The following is a 19,320-nucleotide window of genomic DNA, read 5'->3' as shown; positions in this document are numbered from 1 at the left end:
AATCACTCAAATGAACATGAGTAATTTGATCTGCCTGAATTGTCTGCACACAACTGTCAAATGCATGGCTGATTTAGTTAAGTACCATAGAAATATATATGAAAAAAAAATCATTAAACTGCAAATGTATTGCTTCAATGTATACACACGGCAGACAAGAGAAAGATGTTTCTCAACCTTTATCAGCAAATGCCGCTGGCGAACACTATGTTGATGTCTTAAAGATGCCTAAAAAAGTACAGTTAAAAAGCCGAGTTTTACAGTTTTTGGAATCCACAGTCCCGTCCAAAAGTCAGCTGTTCTTATATGATATGATCTTTGGAAAGACCTCGTTTAATCAGCAAATGACTTCATAAACAAAACCAGAAGGTCCCTAACAACGGGAACTTTGGGAAGATCTTAATATGATAACAAAGGGATTCCGGCTCCAATAATATTTAATCAGCATCCATTTCTTCTAATGCAACCCTAGCTGCAACCTTGGCTTCCTCTAAAAGGTCATCAGGCACCTGAAATTACATGAAAGTCAGAAAATACTCAGACGGAAGTAGATATGAGAAAAAAACCTATCAAGGTCTTACAACAGATTATTTCAAAAGAAAAACTGAATTCTACTGAAACAAAAAGATGTTACTCAATTTTCTATCTGATTTCAAATATGGATTCCAATTCACTATCAACAGCTGACAAATTCCATAGAGATGATTCAACCAAAAATTCAGATTCCATCACATGAAAAAGGCATGAGGGAAATCGAATTATGATTGAGATATGAAAGAGGATAAGTTCAGGGCACTGACATTATTTATTTCTATCAACATAGTACAGTAGCACAGAGTATTACTTTACATGTTGGCTTATTAGTTTATCTCTCTGGCTAGAAAATGAGAGAAAAAGGTGGGGCGGGTCAAAATATGATGCTTGCATAGACAGACTGCCCATGAACTGATTAGAATTAAAAGCATTAGCAAGAAGATGAAGCTAGCACCAATGGAGGAAAAAATGAGAAATATTTATCGTGGTTTTTGACATGTGAGACAAAGGGTTCTAAATGCTCAAGTACGAAGATGTTACTAAATACAAGACGCTCATCTCAAACCAGAAAGAACATGGGTGAAAACCATCAAGAAAACTTTATTCCAAGTCCAGGGTGATCTCACTCAAGATAAATTCTTAAATAAAGTACAATGGCATAATTCAATTCATATAGCTGACCACATGTAGGAAGAAAGCAGAAAGTAATGCATATCCAAAAATGGTGTGAGAAATTACCTTTTGATGCTGTTGCTTTGACTCATCGCAGACCCAACTCATCTCCAGTTCAAAGGCCTTGTCCTTTGCTTCATCATGTACCTTGTAGATGCTGCTTAGCAATAACTCACATGATGAAATCTTGTACTTGCATTCTCAGAGAAGGGAAAATAATATCATACATTCACGTGAAGAAATTTATGATTTTGAGAATATGGTTGAATGCATAACCAATTTTCCTAAGTATTGGTAGTTGGTTATTTCCCAGCTGATTATTTAGCCTGCATTCTGTTAGTTGAATGTTTATGCACAATTACCATGGTTGTCATTGTGCTACACTAGTCAGTTCAAAAAATAAATATATAAAGGGAGAAAAAAGAAATCAAACATGTTGCCTAGATTCCACTAATACCAACGTTGCGAAAACAACAAAGGAATTTATATTAAAAGAATGATATAGGCAATAATCTTACAGAGAAAAAAAAGGATACCAGAAAAGAAAAACATAATTTCAGAACCATCAATAAATGTAGCAGATTCCAAAATACATTACAAGTTACAGCAAGAAATTAAGATAGGCAAACTCACATTTTGGCTACTTCAATAACCCCTTCCCTGCATGTCATTTCTGACAGCTTCAACTTTTCAATTTCTCTGTCCACATAGACCATTCAACCATAACCTTATTAGTTGTTTAACATTAGTAAACTGTGGGATGAATGTAGAGAGGAAGAGATATAAACCAATGATTACTACACAGGTTGAGATCATAATAAAGCTTTCAGCTTCCTTAGATATTTCAGAGGACATAGCTCTTAACTGAACAGAATGGAGAAATGAATTCATGTAGCCAGGCTAAGTTGAGCTGAGTACTCATCAACAAATGACAAGTACTCAAACAACACGTGGAGGATGCATAGTTTCGTTGTCTTACTTACTTCCACTTCACTTTTTCATCCTTTCTTTCCCTTTTCCCTTTTCTTTTATATTTTCAAATGCAAGTTTGGGAATAAGGCTAGCATGGACTCAATTTAGAAAAACTTTTTGACCACTTGAGAGGATGCCAAAAATCTCTTACACATTAGGTTCCAGAAGAGAGAAAGTATAAACAATAAAAAAACCACCAAAAGGCATTGCAATTGGACATAAAAAGCATGAAAGTATTACATTAGGTTTCAATAGTTGACACTTGACAAAGCAAAAACAAATGTGCACAATATATACTGCTCCAATCATCTAAATCTAACTAGCTAGCATGACTAGATGATTTTATCAAATGTCTTCCTGCAAGTTTCATATAATAAAAGAAATAGCTTCATAACTTACGTTTTGGCAGCTTGCTTTCCTTTCCCAATTGCAGCACCTAAATATCTCTACATAAATTTTAACAAGCACCCGGTAAACATGAAGAAATCTATCACTACATTATTGAGAAATATAAATATGCCAGTAGACCTAGTAAGAACATAGACAGAAAATTGAAGCTCTAATTGGGAGCAATCAACTTACATAGGAGATACCAGATGGTTCAACCATATATAATTGGGGCCCATCTCTATCACAACCTCCAAGTATTACCCCACATCCAAAGGGCCTGAGCCACCAGTAAAGAGTGCATAGATGTACATAACTTGCGACACGCTCAGCAAGTTCCTTGACAGGAATCGATTCACCATAAACACTACGCCACCACCAACAATGAAACTTATAATTAGATGGACATATAACTATATAATTGAAGCTGCAATTTTGGGTTGCAAGTAAAGAAAAAGATAAACCTTTCATAATTATTAGCTTCAGATTTAGCACGTGCCACAATTTGTCTACCGTCAGCAGCTAATCCTGCCACTGCCTGAATTATAGAATTCAATATCAGAGAGATAGAAAGAGAGAGTAAGAATCCGAATGTAGCACTGCAAAATGTGGCTAAATAGGAAATAAATTAAAATAACAGAAAAAAACTAAAATGGGGATAGCATACCATGCCGGAATGACGATGAACGGAGTGGATTCTTCGATTGGAACCAGGTAACATCATCTTCGATGCTATCAGCTTCTCCACTCCCTAAAATAATAACATCCATTTTCAGTTTGCACTTAAATATTTGCTTCTTTTTATTTTTTTCAAAATAAGCAATGGAAGAAAAGAAGCAAACGCATCACCATAACGATCCCATCTTTGCATTTTATTCCAATTACAGTTCTGCACAAAAAAAAAAACGAAAATCAAATTAGAATTTGGACAACCTAGAAATGGGAAAGAAGTATATGGATATTATAGTAATTATGAAAAGAGAAAGAGGAACGGACCCACTGTTATCGACGGCTTTGGCGGCGTACTCGATCTGAAAAACGCGGCCGTCGGGAGAGAAAGTGGTGACTGATAGATCGTAACCGGTTCCGATGCTGCTCATCTTTCTTCTCTGCTTTTTCCTACTTTGCTCTTCTTCCCCTCTAAACGTCGACGTAATTTTTGTTGAGTTTCTTTCCTCCCAAGTCTTCACTCCAGTGGGCCTATTGGGCCTTTCAACATCGAGTAAGTTGTGGTCTCGGGTTGGGCTCAAACCTTTTCCGTTGTCCGCTGAAGAAAACAGAAGGCTTTTGCTTGAGACAATGAGGACAGAACAGGAGCACAAGGCAGAGCAGAATATTTGACACGTTAAGGGGCACTTTCGTAATTCAGTAGAACCATAAATCCATCTTAAACCCTACTTGTTTCCGTTCTATATCATTCCATCACAGAAAGAAGCTTCTAGTACTTCATATTTTTTTTTCTATCTGTCGGAAAAAATTTTCTCTTGAAGGAAAATGGCAAAGCGTTTGATCCCATCATTCAATCGCATTTTGGTTGAGAAAATAATCCCTCCCTCTAAAACCAACTCGGGAATCTTGCTCCCTGAGAAGACCCCCAAGGTTATAATCTTTCATTTTTCCGAGCTTGGATTTTGTTTTTTGTTTTTTTTTTTTGTGATTTTGTTTTTATTTTTCTTTTGGAAATGTTTCAGCTGAACTCCGGAAAAGTGGTAGCTGTGGGACCAGGAGCGCGGGACAGAGATGGGAAACATATTCCGGTCAATCTAAAGGAAGGAGATACAGTTCTTTTGCCTGAATATGGAGGCACTGAAGTCAAGCTTGGTGAAAAAGAGTTAGTTCTTTTTACTTCTCTTTGTATTAGTTTCCTCACAGTTATCAGATTTTTACTTTTTGTTAATTACTATCATTTTGGCTGTTTTGTTGTGTCTAAATATGATTTGCCTAAACTAAACTTCTGTTTGGTTGTTACTTTTCATTTATTAAAGATTTTAACTTTCATGGACGGCAAGTGTAGTCACCCAATGATTGTGCGTGATGCTAATAGAATCATTTATACATTAGTTCTTTGTGGTATGTTTCTATGAGGTTGATTTTGTATACTGTTGCACGTTTTAAGGTACATTTGGCAGAATGAAAGTTAGCTTAGCCTGGAATATATATAGAATGTTATTCTAGTGGGACTAAGGAATTGTTTAAATTGCTTTACCTCATTATGGACTTTGCATTGTTACCGTTGTAAAGTTGCAATCCTTAAACCTATGCTTTCATAGTTTACTCCTTCAGTTATGCGCATACTGAAATGCCAAAGCTTTTTCTACTTTCAGTGTAATTGGCTTTTTTTATATTCCTATCCTTGTTTACTCACCTGCTTAAGATATGGTTTTGCATTACATTGCTGAAGGTGATGGATCTACATAAGAATGTTTAAATGGTTGGTATATTTCGTGGTGCATATGGATAGAATGAAAGGAAGCTTCGTAGTGGCAAAAAAGCAAGATATAGGTTTTCTGATTTTTGGTTGTTTGGAATTCTTGAAATAGGCAAATTTTATAGCACTGTAATTTTTTACTTATATTTGAATTATTGGAATGGGAGGGAGAATGCTGGACCTGTGGCTATGCCACTCCTGGGGGAAAAAGAAAAACAAAATCTTGATTAAGTGTCGGTTTTTACTGATGTCCTTTAGAAGTTTGTTATCATGCTTGAAAGTCATAATTCCTCTAGGATAGTCAAGTTGCAGCCTTTCGATCATTTTCTGAGTCCATCAATTGGAAACCCCTGGAGCCAGGCTGGTTAAGAGGATGAAGAAAACAATGTCATTCAGCAGTCTTGGCCCTTGGCATGAGATCAAAAGCATGATCTTAATTTTTTACTATAGTTTACTATCCATGTTCTCGACAATTAGTTATTTATATTGTGGTTTATGGTGTGACCTCACACTTTTCATTTCTGAATCCCATAAAACATCATAAGTCAGTGCAGCCATTTCTGATATCTGGATGCAGAGTGTGAGTGAGAGCAAAACATTGTTTGTGCTTGCTGTGGACAAAGTCGGTTTAACAATGAAGAGAATTAGATTTCAATTAATAAAGTAATGGGTAGATATCCATTTAGAAATATCTATGTTTGTATCATCATTTGCCCGTACTATGCTAACATGCTGCATGGCAAGATATTAGGTTTCCACAAAGGCACAAACATTCCTATGTTAAATTTTACCAATCTGAAGTAGTTCTTTTAGATTGTACAACAAGATGTGTAAATTCTACATTCATCTGCCCTTTATTGGCATCAGTCCTTTTAAGTGTTAACATACTTTCTTAACCTACTGTTTCAGGTATCACCTATACAGAGATGACGATATCTTGGGAACACTTCATGACTGATTTCTAACAATGCCGTTTTCATTACTTTTGGAGAATTGGGTTCTCATCAAATATGTAGCTGTTCTTGAAGGAACAAGTGTTTGTATTAAGACTTTCTTGTGACTGTATCAGAATTTTTATGCAAGTTAAGACTTTTTATTGCTTGACCTTGTTTTGGTTAAGTAATGTTTTCAAGAATCAATTACTCATGATGGAAATGTTGCTAAAACGTTCCACCAATAATAAATATCTTTTATCTTTCTGGGTTATAATTTTTGAAGTTTTTTGTCTTGAAAGAGAATTGACTGTCCACAAGGATGAGCAGTTTCAATCAGATAAATGTAAAGGGGTAGAAATGGGTGATGCGTTAGCTTAAATAGGGAATGGCTAAATATGATGGGAAAAGCTAAGAAGAAGCTCTTCCTCACTTTTGTCCTAGTAGAGGCGCCAATGGGACAAACCGGGTTTAAAAGTGAAGTCTCCTAGGGTAAACTTGAGTGTCTTGGTCCCTCTTGAATGCAGGTTCCATAGATTGGGAATGAGTCAAATTTTATCAACACATTTAACAGGACAACAATAATGATTTTGATCATAAGCTTCTCCCAAAATAGATTCTTCAACGACTCCATGAACAAGATAAAAATAAAAAATGAAAAACCTAAAAATAAAGTATACAACAGGTAGTAGCCACACATGGACTCTTCCTCAGCAGTTTCGTGAGTTTAGGAACTTCTGTGCAGCATCAAAACTCAACCCCTCCAACACCTGCAAATGATTGAAGTTTTGCAATTTCATTCAATCAAATACCCTGAAATTGGAACGTGACTGAAATGATAATCAATGGTTCTGAGACAACTAAAATATGCATACAAGTTTATTGTGAACGTGTTGGAAAGCTTTGCAAAATTTGTCTGCCTCTGCGGCACCCACCTATTTCAGTCCAAAAGTACCCATTAGTAACATTTACAAAATAATTTGAGCACGAAGATTGTCATGAAATATTAAATTTAAGCATCCTATCAACAAATAAAAGAAAACTGATGATGAAACCAGTATTTACAATCAACAACTCAAACTAATCATCTCCTTTCATAAGAACTTCAACAACAAAAAGAAGTGACACCATGTGGAGTTGCGGGAGAGGCCCATAATTTACATAATATCCTTTTGGTTGATTTTGACATGTAATCACAACACATATAATTGCTGGCTACTGCAGAGACTGAGTTTGATTCATTTTTTTATGGAAAGACTGAAATTTTATCCAACTAAAAAGGTGCTTTCCACCGTTAGTAATTGTTGAAGCTCAAAAATTTTATGAACATGAGGCATTCTATCTTTATCATCACAAAGAGTTTTGAGAATTCCCAACTATAACTAGCAGAAAAGATCTGTCAAAGATGGCATAACGGAAAGAAAAAAAAGGCCGAAGAAGAGCAAAAGAGGTGCTGTCAGAAAAATGGTTGAAAGAATGTCAAGGCCCCTAAAGAATTACATTATTGGTATTGCAAAAGCCATCTTAAGATGGCTACAGTAATACGCAAAATATCAGGCAGGAACAGGTGCATGACTCATTTAATTATTAGATATTATGCCTCTAATCTTGGCTGTGGATGGAGAGTAGGAAGCATATTAAAGTGGGGGGATTACAAACTGGGGCAATGGAAAACAATAATTACTACTTGCTACCATGAGATTTAAAATTTACAAAGAAAGAAATGATAACATATTAATTTATCAAGGAAAGCAAATTAACCACTTTACCCTTACTTTGGTTATAGCTTCAAGAGAGAGAAACGGGGAGAGAGAGCCCAGTTAAAGGAAACTACCGGCAATGGTGGCACCATCAATTGTAATCATAGCAAAAGCTTGTGGGTGGCTGGATGGGCCTGCTAAGTCATGGCTGGGTTTGGCCACAAAAAGACGGATCCAGCTAGACTATTGCCGGATCTGGCCACAAGAAGCCAGATCCAGCAAACCGACCACAGCAAGCCAGAACCGGCAACGCCATGGTCTGATGAGCTGGATTAAGCTAGGTCTTGGCCAGATTTGGCCTTAAGAGGCCATTTTGTCTGTCAACAGTGACCACCATTATCCTAGCTATAGCCGGCAGCTTCACCTTCACCTATCCTCTCTCTTCCACTCTTTCTCATCTAAAACCCAAAAAATCGACATAAGGGTGAAATTAATAATTCAGGTTTCCTATAATTATCAAAACCCTCATTCCTCTTTAATAACTCTCTCATGGTAGTTTACTGTAAAATTTTCTTTCCATTACCCCAAATTGTAAATATTCTTTCAGTTGCTGGTTACTATTGTAAGCTCAACCTTCTCCCATCAATGGCCAAGATTAGAGCCAAAATATTTAACGGTTGCAAATGATTCGCACATTTGTTGAGCACCAAATGTTTCAACCACCATAGTCGCCACCGACTACAACTGCTTATTGTCAATTTCACAAGCTTCATTGAAGTTTTACTATACATAAAATTTGAGACTGTGGGAAGCCTTCAAGGAGCTATGCATAAGCATTAGAGACCTGGGGAAGACCACTAAGTCGAAAGAAAATTAGATAGCATGACACATCTACAGTAGTTATCAATCTTGTCTTTTAGTTATATTCTGGTAACTACATTTCCATGTTCCTCTTTGTTCCTGAATGCTGAAACCATGTTTGCTAACCACTTCCTTTTAATGATTTTCAGTAACTACAATAAGTAAAAGGTAGAAGAAAATATATTTTGATTCTAAAAACGCAACTTTTGCCTCATCAGATCCACAGCAAACCATTCAAGTTTTCAATATTAATTTTATAGTTCAATAGTAAGTTATTCTAACAGAGTAACTTTTAGATCATATATCACAACAAGCGTGCCCATTCAGAAGAGAATAAATTCCACAAAACCTAAGCCATTTAGAATCTTGCTAACATTTAGGTTTTGTTTGGTATGACACTTGTGTTTTTTTTTGCAAAAATGAATTTAAAGAAAGAAAAACAAAACAAAGACAAAGAGCCAAGGCAAAAGGCAAAAAGCAATAGCATCAATCAAACTGAGCCTTAATTTGCCTGATGTCAGTAAACTTTAACCATACCTTCCTCTCAGCTGCCAGCTTTAGCTTCTGCCAGAATTTATCTGTCAAAACAAATACATGCAAGTACATTAAATAAAAGTTCAAAGACTCTATTTTTCAAAGATAAAAGGACTCAATTAATGACAGATCAAGACTTTCATCCAAACAAATTCACCATAGAAACATTTAACTATTCTCTTTAGCATGGAAATGTACGAATGTAAACAAGGAGATAATTTTATTCCATGGACAGTGTGATAAATTACCATGAAGATCAATTTCTTGATTCTCCATTTCCTTTCTTTCACCATCATTCCATGCATCTTGCCAATCCTCAAGCTGTCAAGCAAATTGCAAACATTACAAGCCAGCACATACTAGATACAATTCAACAGAGAACAATGCAAACATTGATTGATTATAGAAAAAGGAGTTGGTGGGAATAAATCAGTTTCCAGGAAATACCGCCTTATTTGATGCTGAACAAGAAGTTGATTGTCTCGATGAATCTAACTCAGCCTGAAATTTTAAAAGTTGATGTCAAAACAACCAGACTGCAGATAGAAGTTCCAACACAATTACCAAATCTATAAATCCTCAATATAAGAACAGATGCAGTCATATCCCTCAATGTTATTGCTTGAATCAACTGCTCTTAGTAATCAAAAACTACATGTTAGCAGTATACATGGCTTTGATCCTCAAACTAGAATATGCCCCTATCAGACATTTTACAAATTATGACTAAAATCAAGCATTAACCTCAGATCTTTTCCTATTCAAAAATGAGAACATGAAACATTTCAACAACTTAGAAAACATCATTGTAAGATTTCACAGCAACAAAACTGGCACAATAATAATTTTGCTTAAGTCCCATAAAAAACCATAAGCAGCTCTTATAATATTTCTAAAATACAGAAGCATGAAACAGCAAAGAGCTTTAGCATTATTTCAACACAGATCATCAATCAAATCAACGAAAAGTCTAAATCACTAAAAGCAAACATTTAAATATATACTAAAACGTAAATTTTTATCACTAAAAAAAAAGGGGGATCTTTCCAAAAGTCTTTCAACGTGAAACTTCAGAAATTCACAAAAACATAAAATGGGAATTACAGAAAAATAATCCCATTTCCAGAAAAAAAAAATCGAACTGAAGCAAAACATAGATGCCAATAACGGAATTAAATGGAAACAAAGAAGGGTTAAAGAATAGATAAATTAAAAAAAGGGGGGGGTGCCGTATTAGGATTAGAATATGGTGTAGAAACAAGAAAGAGAGATTCTTTTTACGTGGTAGTCACGAGGTCGAACAACAGGGAAGAGATCGAGAAGGCGTCGGAATTCTTGCTCATCCATTTTTATTTTTTTTTTTTGCTGTGTTTAGCACTATAATCCTTAACCTTGTGAGTTGTGTCTCTCGTTTTTAAGTAATTACAGCTATGATTATTTTTATACCCAGATCGGCCCCGAAGAAAAATACTGATTTTCCTTTTTGGGGTCAATTCTAATGTTATTTTATTTAAATCTAATGTATTTTATTAATTTAAATAGAAATCAAATTGTTATTTTAATTAGAAACATAAAACAAAATTTAAGGTGGCCTTTAGCACCAATTCCGTTTTATGTTTTACGTTTTCGTTTCAGTTTCTTTGCAAATATTAACAAAAAGCATGGTTAATAATATGTTTTTTGTTTTCATTATTTTCAAAATAATTAGAAATAAGTTTTTTTTTTTGACTTATATTGTTTTTCGAAGCAATGTTTCTATTTTATTACACTTTTCTTAAAATAAGTGAATAGTGTTCGTATAAAAAATTAATGTTTATATATATTTTTATAGACCTAATACTTGAAAAAAAACTCTTAATATTTTTTAAAAATTAAACAAATCGTTATTCTTTTATTCCTTATTTTAATAAAATTCATAATTTTTTATAAATTTGAAATATTCCAATGTGTAGTGGTTGTTTTCATAAAATTTCAAAAATCCTTATTGATTCTCTAGTATTCACTATTCAGGTTTGCCACATTATGAGAGACATTTCTTGAAACCTTCTGTATTGTATTGGAATGGAAATAATCTCTGTAAAATTTTTTGAAACAACCACAAGTCCATGTAGTTTCCTTTGAAACATAGAGAGACATTCTTGGAGATGAATCAAACAATGCCAATAGCAACAATTTGAGCCTTTTTATGTGGGCTTAATTCTCTCATGATACATCCTCCTGGGAACAGAGTAAAAACATAACAAAGGAGATTTGAGAGATCTCATATGCATAATATCCAACACTTGGTTGTGAACAAATTATGCAAACAAATCATGAAACTACCAAACTCTCCTCAAAATCAGTACAACAGGTCGTTCCTAGATTCTCAAGCCGCTATCTAGGCATGCCTTCTGCATACTTGTGGGCTTGAAACAGAAAAGAGCTTTAGTATACAATGATAGATCATATTCCAACTATGACAATTTGTGGAAGCCCGCGAGAGGGCCATTCTAACAGTGTCTGAGATCCAAAACTGGCATTGTCAAGGGTGAACCTTCTTAGATTAGATGTCTTATTCACCGGCGCTTCCTGCTGCCACCACCACCACCACCACCACCTTTCTTCTTTCCTCGGTTCTTCTTACCACTTCCCTTTTTCCTTTTCCCTTTATTAACCCCATGGCCATCAAAGTCATTGTCTTTAGGAGGAGCCTTCTGAAACAAATGCTTCACATCAAGTACACCATTTTTAAAATGACCTTCACTGGACTTCAGAACCCTGTCCTCAGGCCTCTGCTTGTCTGCTGATCTTTTAGCACCACCACCAAGTTTCCCTCCAAATCGTCCAAGAATCATATTCTAAAGGGAGAAAAAAGTTAATGTACCACAATAGGTTTTGTAGCAGCTAAAAGAATTATGGTCGGAAGGCAACAAAAGTATATCACCTCTTTCAGCATTTTCTCTTCTCTTTCCTTTTGCTTCTTCATGACCACCCTAGCTACACTTAATGGTAATCTCTGCTTCTTAGGTGGCTGTGTCCAGGCAACCCAAAATGAATGTCAAATAAAATTTTGAATCTTAATAACTTTGTCGCCTTCAAAGCTTGCATCTTTGTGCATACAAAAGTTCTTACCTTTCCACCCAAAGAAACCACCTTCCTATTCTCCATCTCTTTCCTCTCCTTCCACGTCATATGCGAGGACCCTAAAACGGCAAAATAAAGAAGACAACAATACCACTATATCACTATATTGCCAATGACAATCCATAATTGGAACAGAGGAAAAATTCAAAATAGAGCTTTGATGATATCGCAGATGGAGATATGCACATTTGATCTCAAATTAAATGAGACATACACATTTACGTACAACATAATTTCCAGGAACCAAGCAGAAACCCTAAAAATGTTTACTTCAAAATCTTCCAAGACCTCAAAAAGTTTTTCACCAAAATTTGAGACATTTCCAAACCCTAAAACTCTCCAACAAAAAAACTGTTTAGCTACAGGTTTTACATACCCAAAACTACATACTTGGAAGCGTAAAAATTATTTGCCATATCATTATTAAGCACAAGAAAAATTCAACTTAAGAACCAATATACATGTATTTCACCTTTGTTGCAGTAAAGTGTAAGCACATAGAGTGGCATTTCAGTTTTCTTTCTGAAACCAACACTTTAGAAGCGTTGAGAAGCTTTCAACAAAAGCATGTAATTTTAAGGCAGAGCTTTAGAAACAAACTCCACCCAATTCAAGCAAATCTGAGAACCAATAAGAACAGTAACAACAACAATAACTCAAAAATTCATCCAAAATAAGGATTTAATCATACTATTAATTATAGTGTAAAAAGGACCTTCATCATATTAAAATTAACGAAAGCCCACACTCTGAAATTCTCTTTGGTATAGTCTCTATTTTTTTAAACCACTTTCTCAACAAATTGACAATTGCTTGGATTACCAAACATAAAATCATGAAACTTAAAAACAAACAAAAATGAAGAATTGGAACAGGAAAATTACAAGGAAATAGAAAAAGAGGGGAATAAATACCCAGAAACTCAATATCTTTCATAATATTCCTAATGTTCAATCGGTGGTCATCGGCGGCATCCATCTGATTTCTCTGCTTTTGCTTCTTCTTCGACATCTTTTCGCACTGAAATAAACACCCAAAAGAACAAAAGAGATTTAAGAAGATAAGAGTATTAGTATATTATGGTTTGGTAATGCTGGGTTCTGAAAGAGAACAAAAGTCGGCTTGGTGTTTCTCAGGTTTGCAAGGGAAGATGAAGAAAGAAGAGGCTAGCGAAAATTATACGCGGGGAGAATAAGTTGGGTCTTGGGTCTGACAAATTTTAATTCCAGTTGGCCCATTTAGCAGCACTTGGGCTGAGGGATTAATTAATTGCTTTAATCCCAATTTGGAACAAATCTAAATTAGCTTTAATAGTTTATTACAATTTACATGGATGGATTTTTCTTTATCTTAAAAGACCTTTTTAATGCATGTATTTTCAATTTCAATTAAATTTAACTACTAACTTATCTATACTATTGAGTTTGTAATGATTTAAAATAACAACAAAACACCCAAACATTTAACTCATTGATTAATGCATCAAAAGTTTAAGTAGGGTTCAAAACCCTCTTTCAAATCTTAAAAAAAAAGGAAAGTGTTCATTATCATTCTATTATTAAACAAGTATTTGTAATGTGAAAGATCGTATTGAGATAAGCTGAGCAAGTTAGTGATGAGGCCTCATGTTATCAAAACTGGAGAGAAGTCTGTCCATTTACAATTGAAATAAGACATTTGTATTCAGAGATGACATTCTTCCGTAATCCACTACGTATACATGCATGCATGCACTCCACATCAAGCCAGGAAGGTAGCCATGTCTATTACCTAAATTCTCAAATTTTATGGCTCACATGGCTCCCTCTAAATTAGCATTTCCTGCCAGTCTACCGATGCTACTTCCAGCAATGTAACCACCAGACCAAGCATTCTGACATAAGAGAAAAAAAAGAATGTTAACATTTTACTGGAATGAAAATGGAGCAGCCTCTCATCTCTGTCCTCGAGCACCACCGTGAGGACATGCCTTGTGAGGCCAGAGTGGCTCCGCAGTCAGCCTCTTATCAAATTAAGTTAGGTGTTTTGATTTTTCAATTTGTTCATATTTCAATTACAACGGTCAACTGCGTATTAGGCTCCCAGGGAAGCATTTACATCTTAGAACATATCTTTCTCACCTGGAAATTGAAACCACCCGTCACCCCATCAACATTTAGTACCTGCAATTAGTTTCAATTTTGAGCAGTGCTGAATGGCATAAAAAATTTGCTGACATGGATTAGTTACATGCATGCATGTAGTAATACCCAATGCTTATCAAGCAATCAAAATTAAGGACTTGCTTGAATCTAAAATATGCAAGAACCACAATTACACACTATTGGCATACAAGAATATCACAATCCATCATCAAAGAATGATAAGGAAATACCTCTCCAGCAAAGAATAGATTTGGTTGGATTTTGCTTTCCATTGTATTCAGATGGATCTTCACAAAAGCAAGAACTATGAAGTCATATTCCAATAGATACAAGGGAAGGAGGGATGGAAGGAGGGAGAGGAAGAGAAAGGAAACAAACCTCTGACAGTGGGATACCTCCAGCAGTGACAAATTCATCCTTAAATTGGCCCTTCATTAAAAGCAGAGTCGCATCATCTCAGAAAAAAACCAATAAAAATATTGAACAGGGGTTTGACAGGTTTAATAGAGCAAAGAATCCCACCTTCCCTTTCACTTCAAACGTGCAATGCTTTAAAATATGAGCAATTGAAATTAAAGAATTATTTGAAACGGAGGCCCACAAGGTATCTCCAACTAAACCCTATGAAAGATGATATCCATAAGTTAAACTGAAAACAACAAAGTTCAAAGACAAACTATTAACTTTCAAATTGAAATGTTCACAAACCTCACGGTCCAATATATATTTCCAAAATCTCTTGACAAGTCTTAATTCTGTAGGACATGAATTGAGCACCTTTTGTTTCTGTACAGAGATGGATTAATAAATAAGCAATTACCATATATACACACTCTTATGTTAGACTACCAAGCCCATACAATCAAAAGTAACATCAGACCACTCAAGCAAAAAGACTGCTAGTAGTTAGACTAGAATTTAAGCTTCTAGCCAGTGACTAATCTCTATTGAGGAGTGGCATCTAGACACAACCTTTAACCGTACACAAGCTTTTGGGACAAAAATCTGTTATGGTGAATGGTAGATTCTGCTGTTATTCTGATTTAATTTATAGGCAAACTTCAAATGCTGGCCTACATGCTTCTATCAAGATTTTTACTTGAGTGATTACTCTGACCTCACAATACAATTAAATGTGAAAAGAAATGATTCGTAGCGCCAACTGTATGCCTGAAGACCAACAATAAGTAGATCCAGAATTACCGCAAACCTATTTTTCTGTTGACTCAGCATGGATTTTAGATCTCCTATATGTAAATCAGGTACAAAATCCACAATTAGTTTCCCTGCATCCAAACACAATCCACTTAGGAAGATCAACTATGAATTTTGTATTAAGGGCAGAATGAAATTGCTCACCTTTGTAACCTGAACTATACAGATGCCGGGCACCCCAAGCAGATAGCCGAAGAATTGCTGGTCCACTGAGACCCCAGTGTGTGACTAACATGGGGCCAACCTAATATTCCAAAAATAAGAGTTAGTAGTTATACAATACTCAATAGTGAGCATTAATATCATAATATTAGAAACCTGGGTAAGTTGAGGGATGTTCCTTTGCACATTTTCTAATTTCAGCTTCACAATAACTTTTGAAAATGTAACCTGAGAACATAGAGAATGAAAAGGAAATAACAGACCAAGCTTTACAGAAAATATGATAACGGACGTCAATTTCAAAGACTTTGTGCTTTTGACTTTCCAAAGACAAAAAGAAATCCAGAATAATAGTAACTTGTGGGAAAACAGGGAATTTAGATACCCTTTGCAAGTGCTAGTACTATGCCATATAAGATGAACAAATATTTCATGAAAACCGAAGTCATAACCAAATAAATGATAGCAAAGTCCCCTAATAGCATTGTGCTTAATATATGATGAGCTTCCTATAAACTCTGCTCCTATCGAGGACAAAATTAATTCCATTTTAATTGTAGAATAACATAAGGGTTTTCCTAGCAATCATTACATTGCAGATTAAGAAAGAAATTCAATAAATTCCTAATTCCCACATATAGATATGATCATAAAAGGACAAATTGTACAAGCTGAATAAAAGCTTCCATTTTTGACAGCAAATTGACAGTAAAGAACCACCAAAATGCTGTTGCTCAAATAAACAAATAACTGAATGTCACGACTATTAAAAGGTAACATGGTGAGCATATTAAACATCCACGGGAGAATGTTACCCCTGTCAACTCTGTCAATTGTGAATCCTCAATCTTAAAAGTGAATAAGCTTGGTACTGGGTCTACAATGGAATGACCAAGTTGAACTGCAAGACTATGACCCTGTGACATGAGCAAAAGCATTTATCAAAAAACTAAAGCCCCGAGATGACCATGCAAATGCACCAGCCGTCATTCATACCTGCTGGCTACTTCCACTAGCTATCAATACGTAATCAGCTTCAACAAGTTCAACAAAGTTGAGGCTACGCTTCTCTACCTTGAGAAGGAATTTCCCACTAGCACTAGCAGATGCACATGTCACAACTTTTCCAGTGTGTAGAGAAACTGGTCCAAGGAAATATAATTTTAGCATTAACAGGCTATCAAAAACATGCTATAATATCATAGAGGGATTACAACTACACCATTATGTATGCACTTAGTATTTTTTCTTTCTAATTTATGCTACAAACAGAAGGCAATATATCTTGCAGCAGAATGAAGACACCTCATAAAGTGTTATGATCGTCTAGTTATTTTATTAACTTAACTCCTTTATAACAGATTTGAGTCCCTGTATCAACAGAGAAAACTGTAGCTTTTAAGAATTAGTAAGGGTTGCCCAAAAATGATCATTTAAAAATAGTGATGCCATCAAGGATATATTTTTTTTTAATGTTTAACAAAGAAACCCTCCCCCATGATCTCTTCAAACTCAGCAAAAGATGAACAAATTAAGAAATAAATTCACTACTGGTACAGTTAATGGCTAAAGAGACATACCTCCCTTACACTTTGCCTCAGATATAAGACAATCAATGACAGAAGAAGAACTATCGGTGACAGGAAACACTCTTCCGTCATCCTCAGTCTGCGACAGACATGCGTAAATTGCAAATGTGAAATAAAGAATGCACAGAGAAAATGGAAAAAAAGAAGACATGCAGCTTTGAAGCACCTTCAATTCCACCCCATGATCGACAAACCAGGACATGGTATCCACAGGGCCATGCATGTTGAAAAAAGATCCTCTCAATTCTTTGTAACCTCTTGGATAATGATCTGCCAAAACCTTTTAAGGGGTTAATCTCATTAATTATAATCTAGGATAATGATTAGCCAAACCTTTTAAGGGATTAATCTCTTCATTTGTAAGAGAATACAATAATTTGCCTAAAGCATTTCTAAAGCGGATTCCTCCCCGCAAAGAAAATTTTTTTTTAAAAAAAAAGAAACAAAAATCTTCTGCTTGTTATTATGAAGAAAAAATCTTACTAAATTGTCAGCACAGTGGCCATTTGTGACATTGCATCTTCCTCCCCCAGAAACTTTTACCTGCCAACGATGACAACACGTCAGACACTGAAAATCTGCATTTTAAGACCAACTGGGTATCTTTATTTTAATAACATAGAAATTAAGAGCAGGTCAGGTTTAAAAACCTTTGATAAAAGCTTTCCTTTCTCAATGACCAACACATTAAGATTAGGAGCAACATTCTTTGCCCTAATTGCTCCATAAACTCCAGCAGCTCCACCCCCTACTACCACCAACAGCTCCTCCCGACTCGGCTGTCCCGTTATCAAAATTAAAAAGACATTAACAAACCCATGAAACAAGAGTGAATTACGAACAAAAGATTCAGCAGAAATCATTCAGTTACTTTCTGGGGCTTGTCTGTGTGGATGGCAGCTGTGGTTCGTCTTGCTGTCTTAGGGGTTAAAAGTAGAAAACCATAGCTTCTAGTTCTGGTACTCGCAGTTTTTGAGGAGACACCCAAATGGAGAAAGTAACGCGCCAAACTGACACTCATGGATTACTACGACGAAGACAAACCTTTTGCTCTGGTTTTTCAGACAGGAAAAAAAAAATTTCGCCTATTCCGCAAAAATATCATCCTTGCATGTCGGCGCTCGGTGGCAGTAATAGTTCGACGTGGCATTTTTTGTTTTTTATAGCGGTGTGGAAAAACATAGTAAAGAGATAAATATAGGAGAACAGAGAGTAAGTTGCAACATTTCTAATAGCAATGGACTGATGAAATTCCTCTGGGCATTAGTTGGGAGGTTTTGTTTACGGAGTTGGTTGGCCAGATGTTCTTTAGGAGTCAGATTCGGCTTTGACAAATTGTAAATCTGCTTCAAGTTTTGATCCACATTCTCGTCTTGTAGGGCTTCATTAAAAAAAAAAAAAAAAACACAGCTTTCGCTATTTGAACCGATAGAAACAAGCACATAATTGACACGTTGGCCTGTTCCTAGGATTGTAATTTTGTCTAATTTGGTTGGTATGAACTTCGAATAGATTAAGATTTTCCTATTTCATCTTGTTTTTTTATGTTTTCAAGTAGTTCTTTTGTTTCACTAAATTTCATAACCATAGCCGCATTCGGCATGAGCCAGGTATAACTATATTAAAGATTAACGCCCCTCTGCATCTCTAAATTCTTTGGCAGTTCCGTACATCTTGTTCAGCTTGCTTGAGCATTTACTTGCTCCAGTTTTTCAAGGGCGTCGATGCATTTTCTCAGCAACGATTTTGCCTGCTCGTTCTTTTCCATCTCAAGCAGATGCAGAAGCTCCCCCTTCATTCCTGTGTCTGTCCAATTCACTGCTGAAATACGCCCGGCCAACTCGGTGATTTCAACAAGGCACTCTGAAGCAGCAATGTGAACCTAGGATTGAGGACAAGTAGTTAATGAGAAGCAACAATGTACAATAGTATAGCAATATAAGTATGCAAACCAAAGGAATTAATCTCGTGAAGCAAATAATCCAAGGCTATTATTAGAAGAATACGATCGAATTAAAATGACAAAATAAGACATATCCATACTCAAATACGTGGCTTCTAAAGGCA

General features: G+C 35.6%; 6 protein-coding genes across 6 annotated transcripts in view; 1 reads left to right on the top strand and 5 right to left on the bottom strand.

Annotated features, from left to right (window-relative positions):
• Nucleotides 1–99: 99 nt before the first annotated feature.
• Nucleotides 100–3,722, bottom strand: LOC110411909 (proteasome subunit alpha type-3-like). Its single transcript, XM_021422271.2, has 9 exons — nt 3,562–3,722; nt 3,415–3,454; nt 3,233–3,316; nt 3,030–3,103; nt 2,761–2,932; nt 2,578–2,624; nt 1,840–1,905; nt 1,273–1,363; nt 100–509 (listed from the first exon to the last, which is right to left on the bottom strand). Exons 1-9 carry the CDS (start codon nt 3,663–3,665, stop codon nt 438–440), a joined length of 750 nt encoding a protein of 249 aa, XP_021277946.1. The 5' UTR covers nt 3,666–3,722; the 3' UTR covers nt 100–437.
• A 249-nt stretch (nt 3,723–3,971) lies between these two features.
• Nucleotides 3,972–6,202, top strand: LOC110411911 (10 kDa chaperonin, mitochondrial-like). Its single transcript, XM_021422273.2, has 3 exons — nt 3,972–4,164; nt 4,257–4,396; nt 5,903–6,202. The coding sequence occupies exons 1-3, from the start codon at nt 4,060–4,062 to the stop codon at nt 5,949–5,951; spliced, it is 294 nt and encodes a 97-aa protein (XP_021277948.1). The 5' UTR covers nt 3,972–4,059; the 3' UTR covers nt 5,952–6,202.
• Nucleotides 6,203–6,432: 230 nt separating this feature from the next.
• Nucleotides 6,433–10,458, bottom strand: LOC110411910 (octanoyltransferase). Its single transcript, XM_021422272.2, has 6 exons — nt 10,302–10,458; nt 9,468–9,521; nt 9,269–9,341; nt 9,024–9,064; nt 6,801–6,860; nt 6,433–6,695 (listed from the first exon to the last, which is right to left on the bottom strand). Exons 1-6 carry the CDS (start codon nt 10,365–10,367, stop codon nt 6,636–6,638), a joined length of 354 nt encoding a protein of 117 aa, XP_021277947.1. The 5' UTR covers nt 10,368–10,458; the 3' UTR covers nt 6,433–6,635.
• A 707-nt stretch (nt 10,459–11,165) lies between these two features.
• On the bottom strand, nt 11,166–13,192 carry LOC149527443 (axoneme-associated protein MST101(2) protein). Its single transcript, XM_089782805.1, has 4 exons — nt 13,058–13,192; nt 12,132–12,202; nt 11,944–12,030; nt 11,166–11,857 (listed from the first exon to the last, which is right to left on the bottom strand). The coding sequence occupies exons 1-4, from the start codon at nt 13,152–13,154 to the stop codon at nt 11,576–11,578; spliced, it is 537 nt and encodes a 178-aa protein (XP_089638931.1). The 5' UTR covers nt 13,155–13,192; the 3' UTR covers nt 11,166–11,575.
• A 520-nt stretch (nt 13,193–13,712) lies between these two features.
• Nucleotides 13,713–18,564, bottom strand: LOC110412103 (FAD/NAD(P)-binding oxidoreductase family protein). Its single transcript, XM_021422550.2, has 16 exons — nt 18,125–18,564; nt 17,904–18,032; nt 17,737–17,796; nt 17,420–17,533; nt 17,245–17,332; nt 16,661–16,806; nt 16,480–16,581; nt 15,821–15,892; nt 15,647–15,746; nt 15,491–15,573; nt 14,996–15,073; nt 14,810–14,908; nt 14,666–14,716; nt 14,518–14,574; nt 14,264–14,305; nt 13,713–14,016 (listed from the first exon to the last, which is right to left on the bottom strand). The coding sequence occupies exons 1-16, from the start codon at nt 18,272–18,274 to the stop codon at nt 13,936–13,938; spliced, it is 1,452 nt and encodes a 483-aa protein (XP_021278225.1). The 5' UTR covers nt 18,275–18,564; the 3' UTR covers nt 13,713–13,935.
• Nucleotides 18,565–18,631: 67 nt separating this feature from the next.
• Nucleotides 18,632–19,320, bottom strand: part of LOC110412102 (ARM repeat superfamily protein) — a 28,053-nt gene continuing 27,364 nt past the window's right edge. Inside the window, exon 35 of the mRNA XM_021422548.2 lies at nt 18,632–19,135. Coding sequence (XP_021278223.1) covers nt 18,932–19,135 — 204 coding nt within the window. The 3' untranslated portion in view covers nt 18,632–18,931. The remainder of the gene's footprint in view (nt 19,136–19,320) is intronic.

Source organism: Theobroma umbraticum, unplaced genomic scaffold (genome assembly GCF_002168275.2).
Source record: "Theobroma umbraticum cultivar Fairchild unplaced genomic scaffold, ASM216827v3 scaffold_95.0, whole genome shotgun sequence".
Lineage (NCBI taxonomy): Eukaryota > Viridiplantae > Streptophyta > Magnoliopsida > Malvales > Malvaceae > Theobroma > Theobroma umbraticum.
Note: the sequence above shows the minus strand (reverse complement) of the source record. Positions and strands in the feature narration are given on the sequence as shown.

Bases quoted from the DNA above. Each gene is read 5' to 3' on its own strand.
- LOC149527443 (XM_089782805.1), bottom strand. From the start codon at position 13,154: ATGTCGAAGAAGAAGCAAAAGCAGAGAAATCAGATGGATGCCGCCGAT. The intron at 12,203-13,057 runs GTATTTATTCCC...TTGCCGTTTTAG, and splicing joins GAAAGATATTGAGTTTCTGG to GGTCCTCGCATATGACGTGG. The intron at 12,031-12,131 runs GTAAGAACTTTT...GCCTGGACACAG, and splicing joins TGGTTTCTTTGGGTGGAAAG to CCACCTAAGAAGCAGAGATT.
- LOC110411910 (XM_021422272.2), bottom strand. From the start codon at position 10,367: ATGGATGAGCAAGAATTCCGACGCCTTCTCGATCTCTTCCCTGTTGTT. The intron at 6,861-9,023 runs GTATGGTTAAAG...GGACTGAAATAG, and splicing joins AGCTGGCAGCTGAGAGGAAG to GTGGGTGCCGCAGAGGCAGA. The intron at 6,696-6,800 runs GTATGCATATTT...AATCATTTGCAG, and splicing joins AACACGTTCACAATAAACTT to GTGTTGGAGGGGTTGAGTTT.
- LOC110411911 (XM_021422273.2), top strand. From the start codon at position 4,060: ATGGCAAAGCGTTTGATCCCATCATTCAATCGCATTTTGGTTGAGAAA. The intron at 4,165-4,256 runs GTTATAATCTTT...GAAATGTTTCAG, and splicing joins TCCCTGAGAAGACCCCCAAG to CTGAACTCCGGAAAAGTGGT. The intron at 4,397-5,902 runs GTTAGTTCTTTT...CTACTGTTTCAG, and splicing joins GTCAAGCTTGGTGAAAAAGA to GTATCACCTATACAGAGATG.
- LOC110412103 (XM_021422550.2), bottom strand. From the start codon at position 18,274: ATGAGTGTCAGTTTGGCGCGTTACTTTCTCCATTTGGGTGTCTCCTCA. The intron at 15,893-16,479 runs GTAACATTCTCC...CTATGTTCTCAG, and splicing joins AATTGACAGAGTTGACAGGG to GTTACATTTTCAAAAGTTAT. The intron at 15,574-15,646 runs GTGAGCAATTTC...GTTTGGATGCAG, and splicing joins GTATAGTTCAGGTTACAAAG to GGAAACTAATTGTGGATTTT.
- LOC110411909 (XM_021422271.2), bottom strand. From the start codon at position 3,665: ATGAGCAGCATCGGAACCGGTTACGATCTATCAGTCACCACTTTCTCT. The intron at 2,625-2,760 runs GTAAGTTGATTG...AAATTTATGTAG, and splicing joins AACCATCTGGTATCTCCTAT to AGATATTTAGGTGCTGCAAT. The intron at 1,364-1,839 runs GTGAGTTTGCCT...ATTGCTAAGCAG, and splicing joins GTTATTGAAGTAGCCAAAAT to CATCTACAAGGTACATGATG.